The sequence below is a fragment of the Achroia grisella genome, unplaced genomic scaffold, assembly GCF_030625045.1.
Source record: "Achroia grisella isolate CSIRO2021 unplaced genomic scaffold, CSIRO_AGI_Agris_v1 utg241, whole genome shotgun sequence".
NCBI lineage: Eukaryota > Metazoa > Arthropoda > Insecta > Lepidoptera > Pyralidae > Achroia > Achroia grisella.
Window position 1 is genome coordinate 4,914,043 of NW_026712734.1, and position 25,920 is coordinate 4,939,962.

General features: G+C 38.6%; 1 protein-coding gene across 1 annotated transcript; it reads left to right on the top strand.

Moving 5' to 3' along the window:
* The first annotated feature begins 6,147 nt into the window (after window positions 1-6,147).
* LOC131842615 (zinc finger protein 628-like) lies at window positions 6,148-10,727 on the top strand. Its single transcript, XM_059191192.1, has 2 exons — window positions 6,148-6,185; window positions 8,855-10,727. Exons 1-2 carry the CDS (start codon window positions 6,148-6,150, stop codon window positions 10,725-10,727), a joined length of 1,911 nt encoding a protein of 636 aa, XP_059047175.1.
* The last annotated feature ends 15,193 nt before the right edge of the window (window positions 10,728-25,920 follow it).

Here is a 25,920-nt window from a genome sequence, read left to right on the forward strand (position 1 = left end):
TGATTGTTTAGAACTATACAGTCAAATTACAGGTAGTAATTTTTTTATATACTACATAATTAGAGATTTATTCGAATGAACTTTTTAAATAGATTCAACTCGGAAATATAACTGTTATTGTTATAAGGAAAATTAATATAAAATATATACATAACGTCTGTCTGTATTTCATTTCAGGTTGGCTTTTGTTATTATTGCATTTACTAAGACGTCACGTGAGTGCTGACGTCATTATATGTGATAAGATTCAGTCATTTTTGTAAACAGGTGCTTAATAAACTTATGAATTGGTCAAGTTATAAGTGAGATATAAGTACATGATAAGGGATACCAATTATATGATTTTGACAATTACCGTACTGCCTATAACAATAATAATAATAATAATTTATTTATTCCAAATTCAATTTTTACATTATACATTAGTACCAACAGAACCAATAAAAGAGCAACACACAAGTTTCTTGCTCGTTCTTCTTGCGATGAGACAGCTTTACGAGTGAGCGATAGATTAAAAAAAAAAACATTATTATGACTATTCAAAAGTGCTTAAATTAAGTTTATTTGAATAAATGATTTTCTATTCTATTCTAAAATACCAACCTTATGACAATATTTGTAGCTACTGTCAATAATAACACTTTATTAATTTAAATTCCAATTTTCATATTACATCTTATTTTAGATGGATAGAATAGACTTTACTAGCTTTTGCCCGCGGCTGCGCTCGCGATAATTTATCCCCTTAGGGGTGCAATTTATCAAAATCCTTTCTTAGGGGATGCCTACGTCACAGTAGATTTATGCATGCAAAGTCTCAGCCCGAGCGGTTTAAAATTGACAAAGTTTCATACAAACTTTCATCCCCTATTTTATCCCCTTGGGGGTAGAATTAATCAAAATCCTTTCTTAGCGGATGCCTACGTCATAACATCTATCTGCATGCTAAATTTCAGCCCGATCCGTCCAGTGGTTTGGGCTGTGCGTTGATGTCAGTCCTCCAGTCATGTCCTTTGAGTTATATATATATATACAATGCACAAACAATATATTAAAGGACAACATGTATAGTTACAATAAGGCGGCCTTATTGCTTAAAGATATCTTTTCAAGGCAACCTTAGGGAAACGGATTGTGAAATTAACAGGTAGGTAATATGCATACAGGACTATTTGCTGGTACCCAAACTAAGTATAACCTGCAACTAAGTATTGGTACGAGATTTCTTGTCAGTTCTTCTCATCTCGAAATCATTACAAACTGACGGTAGATTTGACATATCATAAGAGTCTGTAATAGACCTATGTACATGAATAAAGATATTTTGAATTTGAACTCCTATATGAGTATGTTATCAAACTCGTACAAGTGTGTACGACATTTTGATTAACGATAAAATAAATTTCACACGCGTGAAACCACGGTATAGTAATACTATATGCGAGGTTAGAGAGATATAATAAGAGATTTCTTCGTTGTTCGTACTGGGGTTAATATTTTAAGTTTGGGAAACCTGGAAATGATTTTATTATTTATTAATCATGCAGGAAAAATATATGTATATATGTATGGTTTTAATGTAAATAAAAATTTTATCTATCTATCTATCTAAAATTTCATCAAAATCCATTCAGTAGTTTTTGCGTGAAAGAGTAACAAACATCCATCCATACTCATAAATTTTCGCGTTTATAACATTAGTAAAATAGTAAGATATAAAATATATTCTAGCTAAAAGCTAGAGGGCACAGCTAGTATATATAAAATATATATATACTAGCTGTGCCCGCAATTTCACCCGCGTTAATATTCAATATGTATAATATGCATAAGCTGTAAAATTTAATCAAAATCCGTTCAGTAATTTAGCGTGAAAGAATAACAAATATCCATACAAACTTTCACGTTTATAATATTATTAAGATAAGGTATAATATCGGTTGATCGTGTAAGATATATCAACTCTATATACTAGTAAAAGTATGTATTATAATAAAATAACAACTATATAACATTAATTTAACTATGTCTCTAACACAATTCACTTTAGCAATTAAAATACAACCAGCACATCCTGTGCTCAAAGAGCGAATGCCGCGGCATACAAAAACCCTCCCTTTTATACAGAGAAGATATGAGTGGGGGTTATATGCAACTAGTTTAACGATACCGAGTAATAATGAAACTACCTTCTTTTAATATAAAATATAAAAACTGACATTACACTGTCGCAGTCGGTTAAAAAGCATACGCAGTTATCAACTGAGCCGGGAGCCGGGAGCCGCGAGGCGCAAACCGAGCCCTACTAACATTTGCATCGCGTAGTCGACTCTACACATCGGCCGCGCCACCGCGGCGCCCGCATGTCATTTCGACGTCCATTATAAAATGTCGGCCGTAATCGGCCTTTATTTTTATTTTATTTGCCAACCCACCCCCCTACTCACCCCCTCGCACCCCCGCACCCCCACGGCCGATATTTCAAACTTAACGACCGCCGTAAAAATATAGCGTTTTACTTGAAAAATTCTCAATAGACAGTTTGGGTGCGACTATTGCTCTGTCCGTCTGTGTATTTGTGGTTTGTTGTGCAACTATCGTATATAATTTGATTTACATAAAAGACACGATGGCGTAGCGGTTTGCTACTATGATATCACCCAATTCTGGTAGTGAGTTCTGGCCGAGATATAAAAAACTCAGTCAATTGTATATATTTTGACTGATTTATCCTTCCTATTCACCGGTAAAGAATACACTGATGTTAAAAAATAATTGACGGCATCACCAGTTTAGCGGTTTATCACATCGTCTTACTTCCGATGGTCGCTGGTTCAGTTCCTCGCACGGTACAAATTTGTATCCATGAGTATGGTTGTTTGTATTGATCTTACAATTTTATTTTTTTGTGGTTTTACAACAAATTGCCAGAGGCCTAAATCTACCAGAGCAATGATTGAAATGTCTTATAAAACACTTTCAACATAAAGCTTATTATAAAATTGAAGACTTTTTAAATGACTGTGACTATTCAATAGTGTTTAAATTAACTGTAATCGAATAAAGGATTTTCTATTCTATTCTAACATTTTTGTTGAAAAATATCCAACTTAGAATTTCGTAACACTCATCTGATTGTATAAAGATTAAGTTAGTTAGTTAGGTTCATTCTTCTTGTTGTCTGTGTTCCGTATGAGTGGTAGAATAAAAAAATATGACTATTCAAAACTGCTTATATTAAGTTTATATGAATAAAGATAATTTCTATTTCCATCTCAAATGCTATATAAAAAGTAAACAAAGTCACAGGCCGAAGTTATATATAATCCACTAATCATAATCGTCCCCATCAATTACATTCCGAATTTTTTTAATTTCTAAACTCCTATTAAAAATATTACAAAAGGTAAACAATAAAAAATCAAGTTTGCCCATTTTAAATAACAATAACACTTTAATAAGGCAAATTGATGTCTACCCCGGCCAAGTAATTAAACTTGTTTTTCAGAGTTTTTAATATAAAACTTTTCACTTTGGCCGTTGGTAAAAAAAAGCAGCGCCCGCGGTTGTTTATATCAAATAAAAATACCAAAAAGTTGGCTAGCTTTTTTAAATCATCGACCGGCTGGCGCGTACGGCATTCTATACCTACAGCTATAATTTGAATTTGGAATTTCCTATCTTTTTTTATTTTCTTTTATTTGTTTCGTAGTTTTTTTTATATACGTATTTGGACTTAAAATTCTTCTCACTGCGATTTGATACAGCGGAAGTTTTTAACGAATTTCCTATTTTAAATATTGTAATAATACTAGCTGATCTGGCAAACGTTGTTTTGCCATATATATTGAAGTATATCGCTATAAAAATAAGGGTTGGTAGTAGATGGGAGAATTTAGGAGTGTATGTATTTTTTAAAGTCTCATTATAAAAAAAATACCAAAAAATAAAAATGAAATTTTAAGATGGGATCCTTATCATTTAGGCTAACGGTTTACGCTGGCGGGGCACCAGTGGATGATGATAATATGAGGTTACCTCAGTTAGCCCATCGTGACAAATTCACCGGGAATTTATGAACCGCATGGAAGTCAACCTAACATGGTACACAGCTAGCGATACGGTTAACAGTCCACATTACTTTCAACCCATAAATCATCGAATAATGCGGGATTGAACTCGCGACCATCAGAAGGACGATAGTTTACCACTACACCATCGAGGTAATCGACATTAATACGTAGGTCAAGTGCTCTCAAGGATTCTCAACCGATCGCGGGGACGAGTTGAGAGTAAACATCTTAACCCCTCCCTCATAATCAGAGGCGTGAGGATATCAGTAAATAACATCTTTACAAAGTTTCTAAACTCAAATTTATTGTACCATTACTCATAATCATAATTATATAGAGAGATAGGGAGATAGAGCGAGAGGGGATATCGCCATTATTGATATTTGTACATGTGTGAGAGAGACCGGTGTATTTACAGAGAGCCGCCCTTTCGATAGTTTCCAAATTTTCGGAAAGCTTCGTGTATTGTTTGCTATTAAGCAGCGTTTACATGTTGCAAATATATTTATTGTGTCAATTCCTATTGGTTTATTTTTTTTATTTATTTGTATTACCTAATATTTCATTATTACTTATAGCATTTACTTATGTACATAGACAAAATGTAAAGTGCGGTATTTACTTATACCTATGATTTAGTTATACCGATGATCGCAAGTTCGATTCCACGCATAATATAACCATTTGTATTCATGAGTATGAGTGTTTGTATTGCCGTTTTCTCATTTCTTAAGCTCTGCAAAGGTTGAGACTAGATGGCGCTGTGTAAATTGTTCAATGTTATTATTATTATACTAGCACCCGCCCGTGGGTTAACTTGCGTCACTTTTATTGATGGGGTTGAATAATAGTCTGTTACTCTCTACACCAAATACTATATAATTATATATATAACATAACAAAATGAAAATGCAAAATTGCATACATTACTTAATACGAATAAATATCTACCTATTTAGGGACCCATTAGGGACCTAAATAGGTTTTATATCATGAACTTTACTCTTTTTACTTCTGTGTGTTCGTTTAGACATAAAAGATAATCTGTGTAGATCCACGTCATACAGTATACCTTCGGGTTGAATTTCATTAAAATCCTTTCAGATGCTTAAAAACACATTTACATTTATAATATTTTGTTTTTATTAAATGAAGTGTATTGAAATGTTGTGACCATAGTAAACATAGTAAGTTTTTAATTATAACTAGTTACACGCGTAACGCGACTTCGTCCGCGTGGAAATTAACTCTATTTTTCTAAAATAAAAGTAGCCTAAGTTACTATTTATTATATCAGCTATCTGCCAAACAAAGACCCGTCAGAATCGGTCCAGCCATTTCAGAGATTAGCCGGAACAAACAGACAGACAGACAAAAATTGTAAAAAATGTTATTTTGATGTATGTACCGTATTTGTATTCATATACATATATATATATATTCATATGCATGTAGTAAAAATAGCTTATTTCAATATTACAAACAAAAGCTCAAATTTTATTTATATGTGTAGATATCAGTAATATATCGAAATTGATTACTTGTTGAAATCCAGTCACCTTCTCAACAGTAATACAAACCGCGTCATGTAAACACCTCCGATTAATAATGCACCGACCCCTTGTACGAGGGGCGACCGGGTGGGGTAAACGATTTTTGCCATTTTCTACCCAAAAAATAACCCAACACCATTTTAGATAAAAACACGTCAGTTTTGGGCGCACGCGCAAACGGCACCACGCGTTTCACTATACTCATCATTTCTGACGAATTTTAATTACCGAAAAATAATTTACGTATTACAATGTGCACACAGCTTTATTACAAGTTATGAATTCGAATTTTGAATTTGGAAGTGTCGCGTTTCGAACACATATTTTTTGAATTATTTCGAATACTGTGAATGTGTATAATTTATTTGAATTCTAAGAAATGTTTCCAGGGCCGTAAAAGTACTTAATAAAAAAAAACAACAAATGAAATATTTTTAATAGTGATGTTTTAACTATGATTATAATGTGTTTTGTTATAATGATAGTGATGTGATTATAATGTTGTTACGGACTATACATATATGAAGGAAACGCACAGGAATAATTTGGATTACAGTAGGTGAGGTCTATCTAACAAGAATCTTATATGACTTGTCTTAATAATAATAATTTTCTTTGATTATTTCTTTAAAAAAGTACATTTAAGACTGTTTTAATAATATTTTTTTAATGTTTAATAGTGAATTTAAAAAGTACATTTATACCTAACCTATTAGGTAATTATTGACAAAAGAAATATTAATTTTTTATCTTTCATAGATGTAATTTTTATGTCTAATAACTTATATACTATTAAGTAAAAGAAGCAACATTTATTAATATTGTATTATTATTTTTTTTAATATGAAATCAGAGAGACCACATCAACCTTTTACTTGAAGTTCAAAAGTTGTTTGTTGCTTTTCTAAATGATAATAATTAATTATTAATTGATAGTAATTAAACTGATTACCATTATTATTATTAACAAATACTTAATTATAAAGAATCATCATTGGCTTACCTTTATCTCTATTATTTAAGGTCTTATAGGTAAAAGTTATTTATTTATCTTACCTTATTAATATTATAAACACGAAAGTTTGTGAGTAGGGATGGATGTTTATTTCTCTTTCACGCAAAAACTACTGAACGGATTTTGATGAAACTTTACAGTAATATAGCTTATCAGAATAACATATAGGCTATAAATTTGACGCGTGTGAAAACGCGGGCACAGCTAGTATTATAAATTTTTTGAACAATTATTATTTTTTCAGAGATAATTTAATAGTTGTTTTATATGTTAAGTATAGATAAATAATAGTATTAAGCTACATATACATGTAATAGGATCTGTTGATGTTTATGTTAGTTGTTTCGACAAATGTCTAGGAGTCACTGACTGATAAAGTTCCGTGATTGCATATCAATCGATAGTCAGCACTCGTGCATTGATTGCATATGAAATGTCAGCAGTGAGAAGTTTTAATTCTAAGACAGTTTTAATTTTTTATTTATTTATTTGATTCAGATAACTTAATATATATATATATATATATATACAGACTAACATATATACGTACTAGCTGTGCCCGCGGATTCATCCGCATGAAATTTCTAGCCTATATGTTATTCTGATGTATAAGCTATATTACTGTAAAGTTTCATCAAAATCCATTCAGTAGTTTTTGCGTGAAAGAGGCAATTGGCAATCTGCCAGGGTAGCGCCGGTACACCACTCCCTTCGGTAGTCGTCCTTCATGATGGTGGACAGCGTTAATGTGTTTGTATTCTACATATTAATATAAAACTGATATTTGTAATGATAATATCTTGAATAGAATAAAATACATAGAACATAGTTTTATTGAATTGTCTTGACACAATAATCTATACATATAAATAAAATTGGAGTGTCTTTTTGTCATATTGAAATAACCATTTTTTACTACATGCATACGAATATAAATACGGTACGTATGTACCTAAATTGTAAAAAATGTTTTTTACAATTTTTATCTGTCTGTCTGTTTGTTTGTTCCGGCTAATCTCTGAAATGGCTGGACCGATTTTGACCAGACTTTTATTGGCAGGTAGCTGATGTAATAAGGAGTAACTTAGGCTACTTTTATATTTTAAATTCCAAGCGGACGAAGTCGCGGGAACAGCAAGTAATGAATAAAAAAATACAATCAACAATTTGCACACATTATAGACAAGAGTCAAAGTGGACCACAACTCAACATAATACTGGAAACATAGTTTCCAGCGATGATCTAGACTAATAATTACCCTGGACAATTCACACAGCGCCATCTAGTCCCAAGCTAAGCAGAGCTTGTTTTATGGATACTAACTGATACAAATACTTGATATTTTTTTGTAATTACATATTATTAATATGTTACATAATATGCATAGGTAAGATTGAGATCAATACAGACAATCATAGTCGAGTCATATCATATAGTTATAGTGTGCGAAGAATCGAACCTGCGACCATCGGAAGTAATATGTCAATCGATAGAGGCCGCCAGAAACTGAATATTCCACGAATAAAATAAATTTATAAATTTTAAAATTCATTTTATAAATTTTCTATTTGTATGATTCCTTAAATCTATATTTACTTAGATGGTTCTGTACTTCTATTCTTATGATGCTATTGATCATGATTCTCTGCTTTGAATTTGTATCTAAATGTAATCGGTGCGTTGCGGTGCGTTGGGGTGCGATGCGATGCGATGCGATGCGATGCGGTGCGGTTAATAACGCATCGCAACGGTACCGCAGCTAACCGCAGCAATCGAGACTGATTGCATATGACAAGAGTATCCCAACGCGATGTTATAACACGATCCTAAACACAGAAGATAATAAACAACTTCTATATTGCATATAATACAATTAAACACTCATATTTATGGAGTGTCTATGAAAGCGAAGACATCTGTGAACGTGAAAGAAAAAAATAATATAAAAAAAGCTGAACAGTAAAACAATTGTTTAATTGAAAATTGACTAAATATATAAACATAAAAATACCACTTATAAACTGATATATAAAAAGAAACTCACGTAAAATCTGAACAACATCCCTAATTAGATAAAGTAGTTAAAAAAGTGGTTCTTGTAATCTAATGCTGAAAAAGCATTGTCCAATGAATTGCTAAATGATAATGATCCTTTAAAATGCATTTCTACTTATATCTTTAATCACTAACGAAGATCTTATCTCAATTGCAGATGCGGCGGTGACGCGATGTCAGTCGCGCCGGCGGTGAAGCGCGAGTTGGACCTGGAGAGCGGTGGCGGCAGTCCCGGGCGTAAGCGGCGCAAGCAGGCGGCGCCGACACGCGCGCCCCAGCCACTGCCGCCTCCGCCTCTCGATCTACACGCCAAGATGGCCGACATCTACAAGAGCGCCCTCGCCTTCGGGGAACTCGCCCTGCCAACCTTCGACCCCCTAGCCGCATTCCGTCTGCTCCCCCGTCACGAACCACCTAGAATATTCAATCCTGAGGCCTACTGTGACCTCTGCTGCAAGGAGTTCTGCAACAAATACTTCCTGAAGACCCATCGGGCAAACAAGCATGGGATATATGATGGCGGGGAACCACAACCGGCTGCTCCACCGCCCGTCCAACAATCCCCACCTAGACGGGCCTCAGATGAGGAGTCCGGTGGAACGCCGCGGCGTCTCTCACCAGATTCAGCGAGAAGAGCACGCGAGACTGGATTCCAGCCTGATGCACTACGGAGACTCGGTGTCGTCAACCCTGAGGCGTTCTGTGAAATATGCTGTAAGGAGTATTGCAATAAATATTTTCTGAGAACGCACCGGGAGCGAAGGCATGGCGTCCCAGCACATGCATCGCCAGCAGCGGATCTGTCCCCGCCTTCGGCAACGCCACCGATGGCGCTCGGTACACCGACACCGTTAACAACGCCGCTTGCAACACCGCCGGCACTACCTGCGCCACCTCCTGATACTCCTCCGCGATCTCATTCGCTCCCACCACCGTACGACCCCGAAGATATGGCTGAGGTGAAGCGAGAATGCGAAGAAGACTTTGAGGCGGCTCTACGAGATGGTCAAACGAGCCCATTAAACTTAATAGTGGAGGAGCGCGGAACAGTGTCGCCTGGTTCAGCGAGCGAGGAATTGCGGAAACTACAAACGATGATCTCGCAACTGAACGAGCTCGCGGCAGAGCGGCTGTCAGACGAACCGACAGACCCCGGCCCACGGCCGCCTTCGGCGTCTCCACCGCCGCCCGACGAACGTCGTGCTTCCTCATCAGGGTCTAGTTTTTGCGAAATTTGCAACAAGGAGCTGTGCAATAAGTACTTCATGCGTACACATATGCAACGCATGCACGGCATCTCGTTGGAGAGCGGCACGCAGCTGGGCGGCGTCACCTGCGACATCTGTCACAAGGAGTTATGTAGCAAATATTTTCTACGCGTGCACAAACACAACACACACGGAATTCCCGCACCGCCGGCGCCGACGAATGCCGCACCCGCCGAGCCGTGCCCGCTGTGCGCGCGCCGCTTCCGTGGGCCGCGAGCTCTGCGCGCACACTTGCTCGCAGAGCATGCGCCGCCGGCCAGACCGCCGCCTCCCCCGCCGAGACCCCTGGACCTGCTCACCAGAGACAAGCCCTACGCGTGCTCCTACTGTCCATTCACGACGGACGTGCTCGCATTTCTATTCGCGCACGAGCGCGCGCACGCCCAGCAGCAGGTGAACGAGAGCGTCGAGATGGGCAACGAGGCGAACAACGGCATCGGGTGCCCGGAGGCGGAGAGCGCGGAGAGCTGCGGCTCGGCGGGCGAGGCGGGCGAGGATCCGGAGGCGCAGTACTCGTGCTCGCGCTGCGAGTTCCGCGCGGAGGGCTTCGCGGCGCTGGAGGCGCACCTGCGCGCGGCGCACGGCGGCGCCGGCGCGCTGCTGGCCGTGCCGCGCGCGCCGCAGGCTCCGCTAACGATGCAGCCGTTCGTGGTGGAGGAGGCGGGCGGCGCGCTCAGCCTGGTGCCGGCGCTCGTGTTCCTGCCCGTGCGCCGCCGCGCCACCCGCCGCGCCACCGTCACGCTCACGCTCACGCCGGCCTAGCCGCCACCCGACGCCGGAGCGTGATTCGGCCGCCGCCGTCACGCCGATGTCACGCCGACGTCACGCCGACGCCGACGCGCGTCTGGCCGCACTCGACGCACGCGCGCGCCCGCGGCTCGCGACTACACCGCCGCGTGCGCGCGCATACGATCGCTGAACTGTACTAACTACATTTAACGCTGTGTGCCTTCAAGCGATTGCTGAAAAATATTATGAGACGTAATTATAATCGGAGAAGCTGTCCGCGGCCGCCCGCCCGAGCGCCACACCGCGCGGCGGTCCCCGGCCTCTTTTTTTTTGTCAGAGTCTAACTTCATATATTGAGAATTATATTGAACGGGTGATATATGAAACGTTACCGCTTATAAATTCGATTATTTATTATTATCTCCTCGATGTTCCGTCGGGTCGGTCCGAGACGAGTTTTTGAAACGTCGATTTCGATCGGGAGAAGAAATACACCCTAGGAATAATTATTATTTAAACGTATTATATCGGTGAGTGTGTGTGCACTCACGATAGCGTCGTAGTACCGGTGCGATGTTGATCACTGAGCGAGCGCCTCGGTGGCTGGCGGCACGACACGACACACGACGACGACAGCCAGCGAGCGTCGCCGCCACGACGCGGAACGATACGGCGCGGACTCGCGTCGCCGCGGACCGCAGACCGCGGACCGCACACTGCAGACCGCAGACCGCGGACCGCACACTGCAGACCGCAGACCGCGGACCGCGGCGACGCGGCGCCCGCCCGACGTCACCCTCGGTTACAGTACAAACACACCCACAAACTAGGTGCATGCTGCACCACGCCTGATAGATGTACTACGACAACCGCTCTACCTCACAACGTTAGGTTTTATATTAGCTGTTATTGTATAAATTATATTTTGGAGTTACCGTAAAGTACAAATATACTTACTGCGTTACTACGCCGCGCCGGACGGAGCCCGGCGCTCATGTTAGCTACTCGATACTATTTATTGTTGTCTACGAGTGACTTAAAGCACAAAGATACGTACTATTGGGCAGTGATCAACATTAAACGTAATTTTAGTATTAAATTTGATTAGATATGTGGTCGTGGGGGCTCGGTCAGACTGTTTTTGTTGTGTAATACACCAATCATAATACGGGTCATTGTTTTCGGGTTTGGATTTGGGCGCAGCTCTGTCCACCCCATTAGTCGTTCGGCCGGGCTTACATTTACACTTATTTGTATTGTAATCGATAACATAATATTATTATGTTACTGCAGGCGATACCCCGTCTTACTCGTCTCTGATGTGGCCATACTTAAATTTAGAGTAAATTAACATTATAATATTTACAAATGTTTAAAATACTATGTTTTCTACTATAGAATATGTTTAAAACGGTCGATGTACCTGGGGCCTAATTATGTAATAATGTCATTAACAATTAACAACTGTATGGCATTAAAATCGAAGGGTTTGAGAATTATAGGAACATTCAAGAGTTGCAGATGCGAGCATAGTTGTTTCACAGTTGCAATTGTTAAATGGTCACATACCTGCAAAACTGTAGATTACAATCCGTTTACAACTGAGAATTGTTAATGACACTTTTACATAATTAAGGGCAAGTTCTCTAATTATTCAAGGTTTGATTACTTGATTAAAAATTTTAAACTGAATGATAAACACCATGACAAAAGACTGAAATGTAATCTATATACCTCAGCGGCACACTAGAGATGATTAAGACGAGGGGCATTCGTCGAATATTATTATCTTGGTAAACAAGACTTATTTGATGGGTAAAATGGTAACAAGTTTGTTTAAATAATTCATTATTCGGTAGATCAGTGTGGAGGTTAGCTTGTACAAACCATGCAGCTTCTAAACAAAGTTCCTATGTATGTACGTAAGTTGTAATTTAATTAAAACTAGAGGTCTCGGTGGGAACGGCTCCGCAATGGTCATTATGCAGCTTCACACCTGATTCTAATAATAATATTGTGATTGTTAATCAGGGTAAAGCTACTCATTACGCTTCCGTCGATACAAGTCATTGTTTTACCGTTGATCATGCGTTTAAAGACATTCATTGTATAAATAATAGTTGATTATAAAAGAACAAACGATATAGTTCCTAATAATTCATGACATTTAGAAGTGAAGTTTCGAGGTTGGAAATTTCGAGTTAGAAGAGTTTCGTCATAATGCTAACATGTCTCTGTTCATGTTTGATTTTATGCCTTTGTTACATAAATAGTGTAATAAAGGCATTAAATGAAATTAAACTAGTTATGTGGTGTAGTTTTGTCATGACTTTAAATGTTAAAAGTTCCTCATACAATTGTATTGATATACCAATGACTGTATTTTTATTAATAAAATCTATGAGAAGATAGACTAATGACGGAACTACACCTAATATTTATTTATTTATGTTTATTTTAATTATTAAAAATATATCCACAGCTTCATTGATACAAATAATATTGGCGAAACTTTGCTATGACGAAATTTGTCAGTTGTTATTCTCGATAGCCATCTTCCTACTAGTCTTCCTGCGACATCAGCCAAATTTCCCCACTATTGCGGAGCTGAGACCACCGCGCGCGATACAACAAATTATATTAATAACGTTTTAAATAATAACAAAATTAATAAAAAATGTATGCGAGGTGACGATCTGACTATGGCCGCGTAAATTCAAGGAGGGGGGTGTTGTAGAACCACAAGTTAGAGTTCAATGCCACAATTTTTACAATTTACGAAATTACGCGACCATCGTAGGGGAGTCTCATTGAATGTAGTGAAAATGTATCGGCATTGTGTTCAGAATTGTTTCTTTAATCGCTTTGTACCTGGAGTGAATTATAAACAAACGAACAATAGTACAAATTTAATATATATATACCAATTCGTGTAAGGCAACGGAGGTTGGTGAACAAATAATGAATCAGTACAAATTAATGTTAAGCGTAGTTTGTGAGAACAGAGATTATTACAATGAAATTTGAATTCTTTCACTCGGGTACAAAGTCTATAATCAGTTGTTACAGTCGCACCATTTAATACTGTTTTTATTAGACTTCAATTTTGAAATTTTAAATTATAAAGGCAGCTACACACGACACGACTTGACACAGTTCAGTTGGCCCAATCTTTAGGTTGCAATAGTGCATACTCTCGATATACACCAATTTTAAGTCCAACTGCCCACCCAACATCAGTTCAACTTACTGCAAGATTATCCAACACTATTTCCATTGAATAAAAAAACGGAAGACATTCTCAATTGACCGTATTTTTTTGTGACCTTAGAACTTTTATACTGTTTTAAATTTTGACGCGGTCGTTATTTATAAAACTAAACTCAGTTTACCCGTGATCATTGCAGTTGAAACACTGCCGAAATATCGGGAACTCATAATAAATAAAACGTGGTTAGATTACGTGATTTTTAATTTTTAGTCAGGACTTTTTTTTATTATATAACCCGATTTTGTGGTCCCATACAATTTGATGATTATTGACCAGTAATTGATTTATTCTTAAAAAGCCGTGCCCACGGTTTACCTGCGTGATATTTATAACCTATGTGTTATTCTAATGTATAAGCTACATCACTGTAAAATTTCATTAAAATACGTTCAGTAGTTTTTGCGTGAAAGAGTAACAAACATCCATCCATACTCACAAACTTTTGCATTTATAATATTAATAATATAATAATACAATTTGTTCCGATTTTTTTGTTGTCTGAACACAGTCATAACCCTTCTGAATACCAACATGTCAGCCTGATACAATTGGCTTCTTTTAGTGCCAATTTCATTGTTTTAATTTTATTTATTTGAGAGACCAACAAGATAACCACAATGTTTATAATTATTATTATTCACAATAAGTTCAAGTATATAATTACTAGTTTCCACAGTATGCGTCAATGTTTACAGAAGAATTCGTCAAAATGTGACAGATCGGTCAGACTAATCAAGTCGTGTTGTGTAGACATTAAATTGTCTTTGAAGCACAGAGTAACTAATGAAATAAATATTTATAGTTCTTATTTTAAACTAGTGTCAAACGATTTTGATTATTTGTTAAAGATTATAAGAAGGTTTGCGTAATTTATTGTATTAACTAGTTTTTAAACGCAATGAATATTTTCTTACGACATTAAACAGATTAATATTAAATTATAATCAATAACATGTGTAATAATAGAAAAGAAAATGTCAGGGTTAGTCCTCAGAGTATAAAATAAATTAATTAGGAGCAAAATAATATTCTGAGTGACCGCCGTGATGTGACTATAGTTTTGGAATTATTGAAAGAGAAACGTGCCTTTCCTGGGCATAGTACAAGTCCTAATATTAAAAAAAAAACTGTGAAATGCATAATAATTTTTTACGTCCCGTTTAACAAAAAACTGTTTTGTAAACTTATATTATCGTTACAAAAGTTTAACTGACGTTTACTGAGAAGTCAGTTGTTTTGTAAAAATATATACATATATAGATGACATTGTTTAATCGAAAGTTCCTTTTAAGTCTTCTTAAAACATTCCAATTGATTAATCATTTCACGAATATTATTTTAGTTGTAATATTATTCTAGTCGTTCCTCGCCGATTTTTAATTTTTAAGTATATTTTTTAAGTGCGACTGTATAATGAAGAAATGGTAATGATTTGTCAAGTTAAGTATATAAAAAAAACTGTGTTATTTCTAGTCAAATTATTTTATATATTTTACCAATGTGGAGACCTATAGATTAAATATACCAAAGAATATATACAAAGTCAAACAGAGTTTCTATACATTTACAGAGATATAATTTTGTAGCTACCTATCGACTTAGTAATACGAGATGGTCGACATAAAGTCTAAATATACAGTTTTGGAATCCACTTTTGGTAAAATTATATTTGAAATATATAAAGAGAATTATATGGCTTTGGGAGAAAGCCAAACCTTATGCCGTGGTCGTATTGTTACACTTGATGCTAATATAAACATTTGTCTATGTAATAATAGACAATCCAGTGTGTATTATAGAAGTTGTTAAAACACTAGTTTGTCTATTATTGGTCGACGACATCTAAAAGGCGGTCAGGCGTTGTGTACCTTGGCCTAATTGCAAATAAAAAAAAAACAAAGCTATTGCTGTGTATTGTAAGTTATAACTATATATAGAATAACTTTGCCTGTTTGCAAACGATAATAAAGAACTAATTTATTCCAGAACATTCCAATTTTAAAAAACAATTGACGTGTCTATATAAAATGACTTCAAAATGTAGAGTAGGCGAGGCTATTAATTAAAATTAACAGTGATAATAAAAATAATAAAAAAGATATATTCGTGCTTGTATCACAATAAAACAACATTATAATAAAACAATATTCAATATTGTATAACTATTTTTTGCATGGCCGAAATTTTAAGCAATTGTTTTCATAGATAAATTTGTTGCATTTTTCAGTATCACAAAACCATAATGCACATGCATATCTACAGAGTGCTAATAATTCATTATTATTTTTAATATTTAGTTCGCACTTGCAAACGTGCCGGTTTTCAAACACTTTTTTATATATATTTACCAAAAAAGTGGTAAGAAGACGGTATTATTGCAGTTGTCTCTATCTCACTTTTAGACTTACATTATATCATACATAGATGCATAGATTCAATTTAGGTTTCACTCTCGTAAGACCTTTTATTACTACTTGGACAAGACCCTCTTTGATGCAAAATGTCTGTCATCTTTGATGCAAAATAAATTCTAGTCGTCATTAATAAAAAAGAAAAAAAATGGTAACTTAGTGATTATACATCTGTGACTTACATAGCAAAATGTTCTCTGAATTTAGACTCGTGTTGCCATTAATAAAAAAGAAGAATATTCTGGACCATAGACAAAAAAATGCAGGTGAAACCGCCAAGTGTAACAATAGGGCGAGCGGTCGGTATATGTTCCTAGATCCGTCTGTTTGTTATGTATTTGTTTTCCATTAATAACTACGAAGCATTTCTACCGTATTCAATAAATTAAATATACAAATAAGCTGTTTTGTTTTCCTTGTGTCACCTGAGCCTTTACCCGAATCCATTAATTATGAGTAATGTAAAGAAATTAGTCATTTATTTTTAACTAGTTTACCGCCCTGGCATCGCACGGGTGTACATGTATTATACATATATCTCTTCCTTGTGAATCACTATATCTATTCCTAAAAACTGCATTAAAATCCGTTGCGTAGTTTAACAGATCTAAGCGAACAGACAGCGGCGGCAACTTTGTTTTATATTATTATAAAATATATTACTTTGACGGCCTCGTTGGTCTAGCGGTTTAGCACACCGCCTTACTTCCAACGGTCGCGGGTTCTATTCCTCGCACGGCACAAACATTTGTATTCATGGGTATGTACATAGTTTGTATCGGTGTTTTCGATGAAACTAAATATCTATGTATTTGTATCAGTTATCTAGTACCCATAATACAAACTAAGCCAGCTTAACTTAGAACTAGACGGCGCATGTGAATTGTCTTCAGATGACTATTATTATTATTATTATTCAAGCAAGCACGTTAGTCAATATGGAGTTATTTGTACTGACAAGGTGGAGAAAAATTTCTGTTTCTTATAACCATAGATACAAAGACCTAACAGAGATCTATGTATCAATATAGACAATAAAATATACATAGGATAACTTCAATCACGTTCAGTATTTTTTTTTATTCTATTGAGATTTTATCAATATTTTTTTTTATAACTTGAATCGCAAACAAGGCGACGGCCCACATGATGGTGAGTGGTAACTGTCGCCTATATACATGAAAGTACTATATACTACATGTTATTATGTAATTATCTATACATATAAATAAAATTGGAGTGTCTGTTTGTAATATTGAAATAACAGTTTTTTACTAAATGCATATGAATGTAAATATGGTACATACATTAAAATAACATTTTACAATATTTGTCTGTCTGTCTGTTTGTTCCGGCTAATCTCTGAAATAGCTGGATTGGATTTGACGGGACTTTTATTGGCAGATATCTGATGAATAAGAAGTAACTTAGGCTACTTTTATTTTAGAAAAATAAAGTTAATTTTCACGCGGACGAAGTCTGTAGAAGTCAGTCAGTCAGAAGTCAGAAGCTGTAGGATCACCTGATGGTAAGTGGTAACGGTAGCCTAAATATCTTTATGTACCACGTCCCAATAGTTTGCAACGTTACTAAAACCACGTTCAAAGGGTTTATTTGTAAAAAAAATTGCAGAAATATATTCAATTTTTAGGAATTCTATAGTATATCTTATTAATATTATTAATGCGAAAATTTGTGAGTTTGGATGGATATTTGTTACTTAACGCAAAAGTTTGTTACTGAACGGATTTTCATGAAACTTTACAATAATATATACATCATACATCATCAGTACTATATACATATACATCAGAATAACAGATAGGCTATAAATTACACGCGGGTACCGCTAGTTATATTATAAATATGGGATATATAGTATCTGTATATTTATTTCAGTGATGATATGTTCCTTTCAGTTATTAGTTACGGAACTCCAGTACGACGAGGACACAATTTTTTTTATAAAATCCGTAAAATTCTCAATAAATAAATCACACAATCACTACGAGACCTACCCTACAGAGAGAAGCGCGCCAAAAATGGTCTTAATTAAAGATTATGTCCGCGTCAACTGTCGGCTTTAGATTAATAAAAAAAAACAGTGTTTTACAAAAAAACACCCGTTTTTTGATAAAACGCGACACCCATTAAAATCGCGACGCGAGGGTTGCATTGTTCGGCGCCTGTCAAACATATTAAGGGGGAAATCGCAGTGAAATTGTTGAAAAATGGGTTAAATGTTAAAAAAATAATGGCAAAACATTGAAATGGAGCCCCGGGGTCGGCGGGCCCCGGCGGTGTCAACACCGCACCGGTTAACCCGCCGACACGGTTGGTAACATTTGAACCGCGGTTCAAAATTGTTGTCATATGGTTCAAAATTATTGTCATATCCTTGTTAATGTAAATTTACTTAAAACTACATTTATTAAAAGAGCAAGACACAAGTTTCTTGCTCATTCTTCTTTCGACTGCGTTCCAAATGAGTGGTAGGATAAAAAAAATGTGACTATTCAAAAGTGCTTACGTTAAGTTTATTTGTATAAATATTATTTCTATTTACATTTCTTTTACTATACCTATACACACACATACTATGTAACATACTAGCTACTCGCCCCGGCTTCGCACGGGTATACATGTATTATATATATAAACCTTCCTCTTGAATCACTCTATCTATAAAAAAACCGCTTCAAAATCCATTGCGTAGTTTTAAAAATTTAAACATACAAAGGGACAGACAGCGACAGCGACTTTGTTTTGTACTATGTAATGATAAGTACGAAATTACATAAAAATTCCGCACATTTCATTTCATATATAATGATGTAGGTACGATTGTGGTTAGCAAAGTGGGCTGTGTACGTCACAAACTGTGGAATAATAAGAAAATGACGTCTAATTTTCAGCGAATGCGCAAATAATGATAAGTAATTAGTGCAATGCGTCCTCTGCAAGTTGATAACAAGAAACTACGTCAGTGTCCCACACGCTGAATATAAGAAACTAGGTCAGTGTCCCACAGACTGAAATAAGTAACTACGTCAGTTTCCCACAGGCTGAAGTAAGAAACTAGGTCAGTGTCCCACAGGCTGAAATAAGTAACTACGTCAGTCTCCCACAGGCTGAAATAAGAAACTACGTCAGTGTCCCATAGGCTGAACTAAGAAACTAGGTCAGTGTCCCACAGGCTGAAACAAGAAACTACGACAGTCTCCCACAGGCTGAAATAAGAAACTACGTCAGTGTCCCATAGGCTGAACTAAGAAACTACGTCAGTGTCCCATAGGCTGAACTAAGAAACTAGGTCAGTGTCCCACAGGCTGAAACAAGAAACTACGACAGTCTCCCACAGGCTGAAATAAGAAACTACGTCAGTGTCCCATAGGCTGAACTAAGAAACTACGTCAGTGTCCCACAGGCTGAAACAAGAAACTACGTCAGTGTCCCACAGGCTGAAATAAGAAACTACGTCAGTGTCCCACAGGCTGAAATAAGAAACTACGTCAGTGTCCCACAGGCTGAAACAAGAAACTACGTCAGTGTCCCACAGGCTGAAATAAGAAACTACGTCAGTGTCCCACAGGCTGAAATAAGAAACTACGTCAGTGTCCCACAGGCTGAAATAAGAAACTACGTCAGTGTCCCACAGGCTGAAACAAGAAACTACGTCAGTGTCCCACAGGCTGAAATAAGAAACTACGTCAGTGTCCCACAGGCTGAAATAAGAAACTACGTCAGTGTCCCACAGGCTGAAATAAGAAACTACGTCAGTGTCCCACAGGCTGAAATAAGAAACTACGTCAGTGTCCCACAGGCTGAAATAAGAAACTACGTCAGTGTCCCACAGGCTGAAATAAGAAACTACGTCAGTGTCCCACAGGCTGAAATAAGAAACTACGTCAGTGTCCCACAGGCTGAAACAAGAAACTACGTCAGTGTCCCACAGGCTGAAATAAGAAACTACGTCAGTGTCCCACAGGCTGAAATAAGAAACTACGTCAGTGTCCCACAGGCTGAAATAAGAAACTACGTCAGTGTCCCACAGGCTGAAATAAGAAACTACGTCAGTGTCCCACAGGCTGAAACAAGAAACTACGTCAGTGTCCCACAGGCTGAAATAAGAAACTACGTCAGTGTCCCACAGGCTGAAATAAGAAACTACGTCAGTGTCCCACAGGCTGAACTAAGAAACTACGTCAGTGTCCCATAGGCTGAAATAAGAAACTACGTCAGTGTCCCACAGGCTGAAATAAGAAACTACGTCAGTGTCCCACAGGCTGAAATAAGAAACTACGTCAGTGTCCCATAGGCTGAACTAAGAAACTACGTCAGTGTCCCATAGGCTGAACTAAGAAACTAGGTCAGTGTCCCACAGGCTGAAACAAGAAACTACGACAGTCTCCCACAGGCTGAAATAAGAAACTACGTCAGTGTCCCATAGGCTGAACTAAGAAACTACGTCAGTGTCCCACAGGCTGAAACAAGAAACTACGTCAGTGTCCCACAGGCTGAAACAAGAAACTACGTCAGTGTCCCACAGGCTGAAATAAGAAACTACGTCAGTGTCCCACAGGCTGAAATAAGAAACTACGTCAGTGTCCCACAGGCTGAAATAAGAAACTACGTCAGTGTCCCACAGGCTGAAATAAGAAACTACGTCAGTGTCCCACAGGCTGAAATAAGAAACTACGTCAGTGTCCCACAGGCTGAAACAAGAAACTACGTCAGTGTCCCACAGGCTGAAATAAGAAACTACGTCAGTGTCCCACAGGCTGAAATAAGAAACTACGTCAGTGTCCCACAGGCTGAAATAAGAAACTACGTCAGTGTCCCACAGGCTGAAATAAGAAACTAGGTCAGTGTCCCAATAAGAAACTAGGTCAGTGTCCCACAGGCTGAAATAAGAAACTACGTCAGTGTCCCATAGGCTGAACTAAGAAACTACGTCAGTGTCCCACAGGCTGAAACAAGAAACTACGTCAGTGTCCCACAGGCTGAAACAAGAAACTACGTCAGTGTCCCACAGGCTGAAATAAGAAACTACGTCAGTGTCCCACAGGCTGAAATAAGAAACTACGTCAGTGTCCCACAGGCTGAAATAAGAAACTACGTCAGTGTCCCACAGGCTGAAACAAGAAACTACGTCAGTGTCCCACAGGCTGAAATAAGAAACTACGTCAGTGTCCCACAGGCTGAAATAAGAAACTACGTCAGTGTCCCACAGGCTGAAATAAGAAACTACGTCAGTGTCCCACAGGCTGAAATAAGAAACTACGTCAGTGTCCCACAGGCTGAAATAAGAAACTACGTCAGTGTCCCACAGGCTGAAACAAGAAACTACGTCAGTGTCCCACAGGCTGAAATAAGAAACTACGTCAGTGTCCCACAGGCTGAAATAAGAAACTACGTCAGTGTCCCACAGGCTGAAACAAGAAACTACGTCAGTGTCCCACAGGCTGAAATAAGAAACTACGTCAGTGTCCCACAGGCTGAAATAAGAAACTACGTCAGTGTCCCACAGGCTGAAACAAGAAACTACGTCAGTGTCCCACAGGCTGAAATAAGAAACTACGTCAGTGTCCCACAGGCTGAAACAAGAAACTACGTCAGTGTCCCACAGGCTGAAATAAGAAACTACGTCAGTGTCCCACAGGCTGAAATAAGAAACTACGTCAGTGTCCCACAGGCTGAAACAAGAAACTACGTCAGTGTCCCACAGGCTGAAATAAGAAACTACGTCAGTGTCCCACAGGCTGAAATAAGAAACTACGTCAGTGTCCCACAGGCTGAAACAAGAAACTACGTCAGTGTCCCACAGGCTGAAATAAGAAACTACGTCAGTGTCCCACAGGCTGAAATAAGAAACTACGTCAGTGTCCCACAGGCTGAAACAAGAAACTACGTCAGTGTCCCACAGGCTGAAACAAGAAACTACGTCAGTGTCCCACAGGCTGAAATAAGAAACTACGTCAGTGTCCCACAGGCTGAAATAAGAAACTACGTCAGTGTCCCACAGGCTAAAATAAGAAACTACGTCAGTGTCCCACAGGCTGAAATAAGAAACTACGTCAGTGTCCCACAGGCTGAAACAAGAAACTACGTCAGTGTCCCACAGGCTGAAATAAGAAACTACGTCAGTGTCCCACAGGCTGAAATAAGAAACTACGTCAGTGTCCCACAGGCTGAAATAAGAAACTACGTCAGTGTCCCACAGGCTGAAATAAGAAACTACGTCAGTGTCCCACAGGCTGAAATAAGAAACTACGTCAGTGTCCCACAGGCTGAAATAAGAAACTACGTCAGTGTCCCACAGGCTGAAATAAGAAACTACGTCAGTGTCCCACAGGCTGAAATAAGAAACTACGTCAGTGTCCCACAGGCTGAAACAAGAAACTACGTCAGTGTCCCACAGGCTGAAATAAGAAACTACGTCAGTGTCCCACAGGCTGAAATAAGAAACTACGTCAGTGTCCCACAGGCTGAAACAAGAAACTACGTCAGTGTCCCACAGGCTGAAATAAGAAACTACGTCAGTGTCCCACAGGCTGAAACAAGAAACTACGTCAGTGTCCCACAGGCTGAAATAAGAAACTACGTCAGTGTCCCACAGGCTGAAATAAGAAACTACGTCAGTGTCCCACAGGCTGAAATAAGAAACTACGTCAGTGTCCCACAGGCTGAAACAAGAAACTACGTCAGTGTCCCACAGGCTGAAATAAGAAACTACGTCAGTGTCCCACAGGCTGAAATAAGAAACTACGTCAGTGTCCCACAGGCTGAAACAAGAAACTACGTCAGTGTCCCACAGGCTGAAATAAGAAACTACGTCAGTGTCCCACAGGCTGAAATAAGAAACTACGTCAGTGTCCCACAGGCTGAAACAAGAAACTACGTCAGTGTCCCACAGGCTAAAACAAGAAACTACGTCAGTGTCCCACAGGCTGAAATAAGAAACTACGTCAGTGTCCCACAGGCTGAAACAAGAAACTACGTCAGTGTCCCACAGGCTGAAATAAGAAACTACGTCAGTGTCCCACAGGCTGAAATAAGAAACTACGTCAGTGTCCCACAGGCTGAAATAAGAAACTACGTCAGTGTCCCACAGGCTGAAATAAGAAACTACGTCAGTGTCCCACAGGCTGAAATAAGAAACTACGTCAGTGTCCCACAGGCTGAAACAAGAAACTACGTCAGTGTCCCACAGGCTGAAATAAGAAACTACGTCAGTGTCCCACAGGCTGAAATAAGAAACTACGTCAGTGTCCCACAGGCTGAAATAAGAAACTACGTCAGTGTCCCACAGGCTGAAACAAGAAACTACGTCAGTGTCCCACAGGCTGAAATAAGAAACTACGTCAGTGTCCCACAGGCTGAAATAAGAAACTACGTCAGTGTCCCACAGGCTGAAACAAGAAACTACGTCAGTGTCCCACAGGCTGAAATAAGAAACTACGTCAGTGTCCCACAGGCTGAAATAAGAAACTACGTCAGTGTCCCACAGGCTGAAACAAGAAACTACGTCAGTGTCCCACAGGCTGAAACACACGTCAGTGTCCCACAGGCTGAAATAAGAAACTACGTCAGTGTCCCACAGGCTGAAATAAGAAACTACGTCAGTGTCCCACAGGCTGAAATAAGAAACTACGTCAGTGTCCCACAGGCTGAAATAAGAAACTACGTCAGTGTCCCACAGGCTGAAATAAGAAACTACGTCAGTGTCCCACAGGCTGAAACAAGAAACTACGTCAGTGTCCCACAGGCTGAAATAAGAAACTACGTCAGTGTCCCACAGGCTGAAATAAGAAACTACGTCAGTGTCCCACAGGCTGAAATAAGAAACTACGTCAGTGTCCCACAGGCTGAAATAAGAAACTACGTCAGTGTCCCACAGGCTGAAATAAGAAACTACGTCAGTGTCCCACAGGCTGAAACAAGAAACTACGTCAGTGTCCCACAGGCTGAAATAAGAAACTACGTCAGTGTCCCACAGGCTGAAATAAGAAACTACGTCAGTGTCCCACAGGCTGAAACAAGAAACTACGTCAGTGTCCCACAGGCTGAAATAAGAAACTACGTCAGTGTCCCACAGGCTGAAATAAGAAACTACGTCAGTGTCCCACAGGCTGAAATAAGAAACTACGTCAGTGTCCCACAGGCTGAAATAAGAAACTACGTCAGTGTCCCACAGGCTGAAACAAGAAACTACGTCAGTGTCCCACAGGCTGAAATAAGAAACTACGTCAGTGTCCCACAGGCTGAAATAAGAAACTACGTCAGTGTCCCACAGGCTGAAATAAGAAACTACGTCAGTGTCCCACAGGCTGAAACAAGAAACTACGTCAGTGTCCCACAGGCTGAAATAAGAAACTACGTCAGTGTCCCACAGGCTGAAATAAGAAACTACGTCAGTGTCCCACAGGCTGAAACAAGAAACTACGTCAGTGTCCCACAGGCTGAAATAAGAAACTACGTCAGTGTCCCACAGGCTGAAATAAGAAACTACGTCAGTGTCCCACAGGCTGAAACAAGAAACTACGTCAGTGTCCCACAGGCTGAAACAAGAAACTACGTCAGTGTCCCACAGGCTGAAATAAGAAACTACGTCAGTGTCCCACAGGCTGAAATAAGAAACTACGTCAGTGTCCCACAGGCTGAAATAAGAAACTACGTCAGTGTCCCACAGGCTGAAATAAGAAACTACGTCAGTGTCCCACAGGCTGAAACAAGAAACTACGTCAGTGTCCCACAGGCTGAAATAAGAAACTACGTCAGTGTCCCACAGGCTGAAATAAGAAACTACGTCAGTGTCCCACAGGCTGAAATAAGAAACTACGTCAGTGTCCCACAGGCTGAAATAAGAAACTACGTCAGTGTCCCACAGGCTGAAATAAGAAACTACGTCAGTGTCCCACAGGCTGAAACAAGAAACTACGTCAGTGTCCCACAGGCTGAAACAAGAAACTACGTCAGTGTCCCACAGGCTGAAATAAGAAACTACGTCAGTGTCCCACAGGCTGAAATAAGAAACTACGTCAGTGTCCCACAGGCTGAAATAAGAAACTACGTCAGTGTCCCACAGGCTGAAATAAGAAACTACGTCAGTGTCCCACAGGCTGAAATAAGAAACTACGTCAGTGTCCCACAGGCTGAAATAAGAAACTACGTCAGTGTCCCACAGGCTGAAATAAGAAACTACGTCAGTGTCCCACAGGCTGAAATAAGAAACTACGTCAGTGTCCAACAGGCAGAAATCTTAATACGAAAGTGGGATTGTTATTAGCGAAGACCTCGGTGGTCTAGGTCTACAAGTTGCCTTAATTACGACAGTCGCGACTTCGATTACTCGCTCGGTACAAACATTTCTATTCATGAGTACGATTATTTGTATTGGTCTGGTGTTCTCTATGTATATTATGTATGAATTTACAACAAAATATATATTTAAATATTTGTATCAGTTGTCTAGTACCCATAACACAAGCTCTGCTTAGTCCGGGACTAGATCGTGAATATAGCAAAATTATTTAAAAGAGCA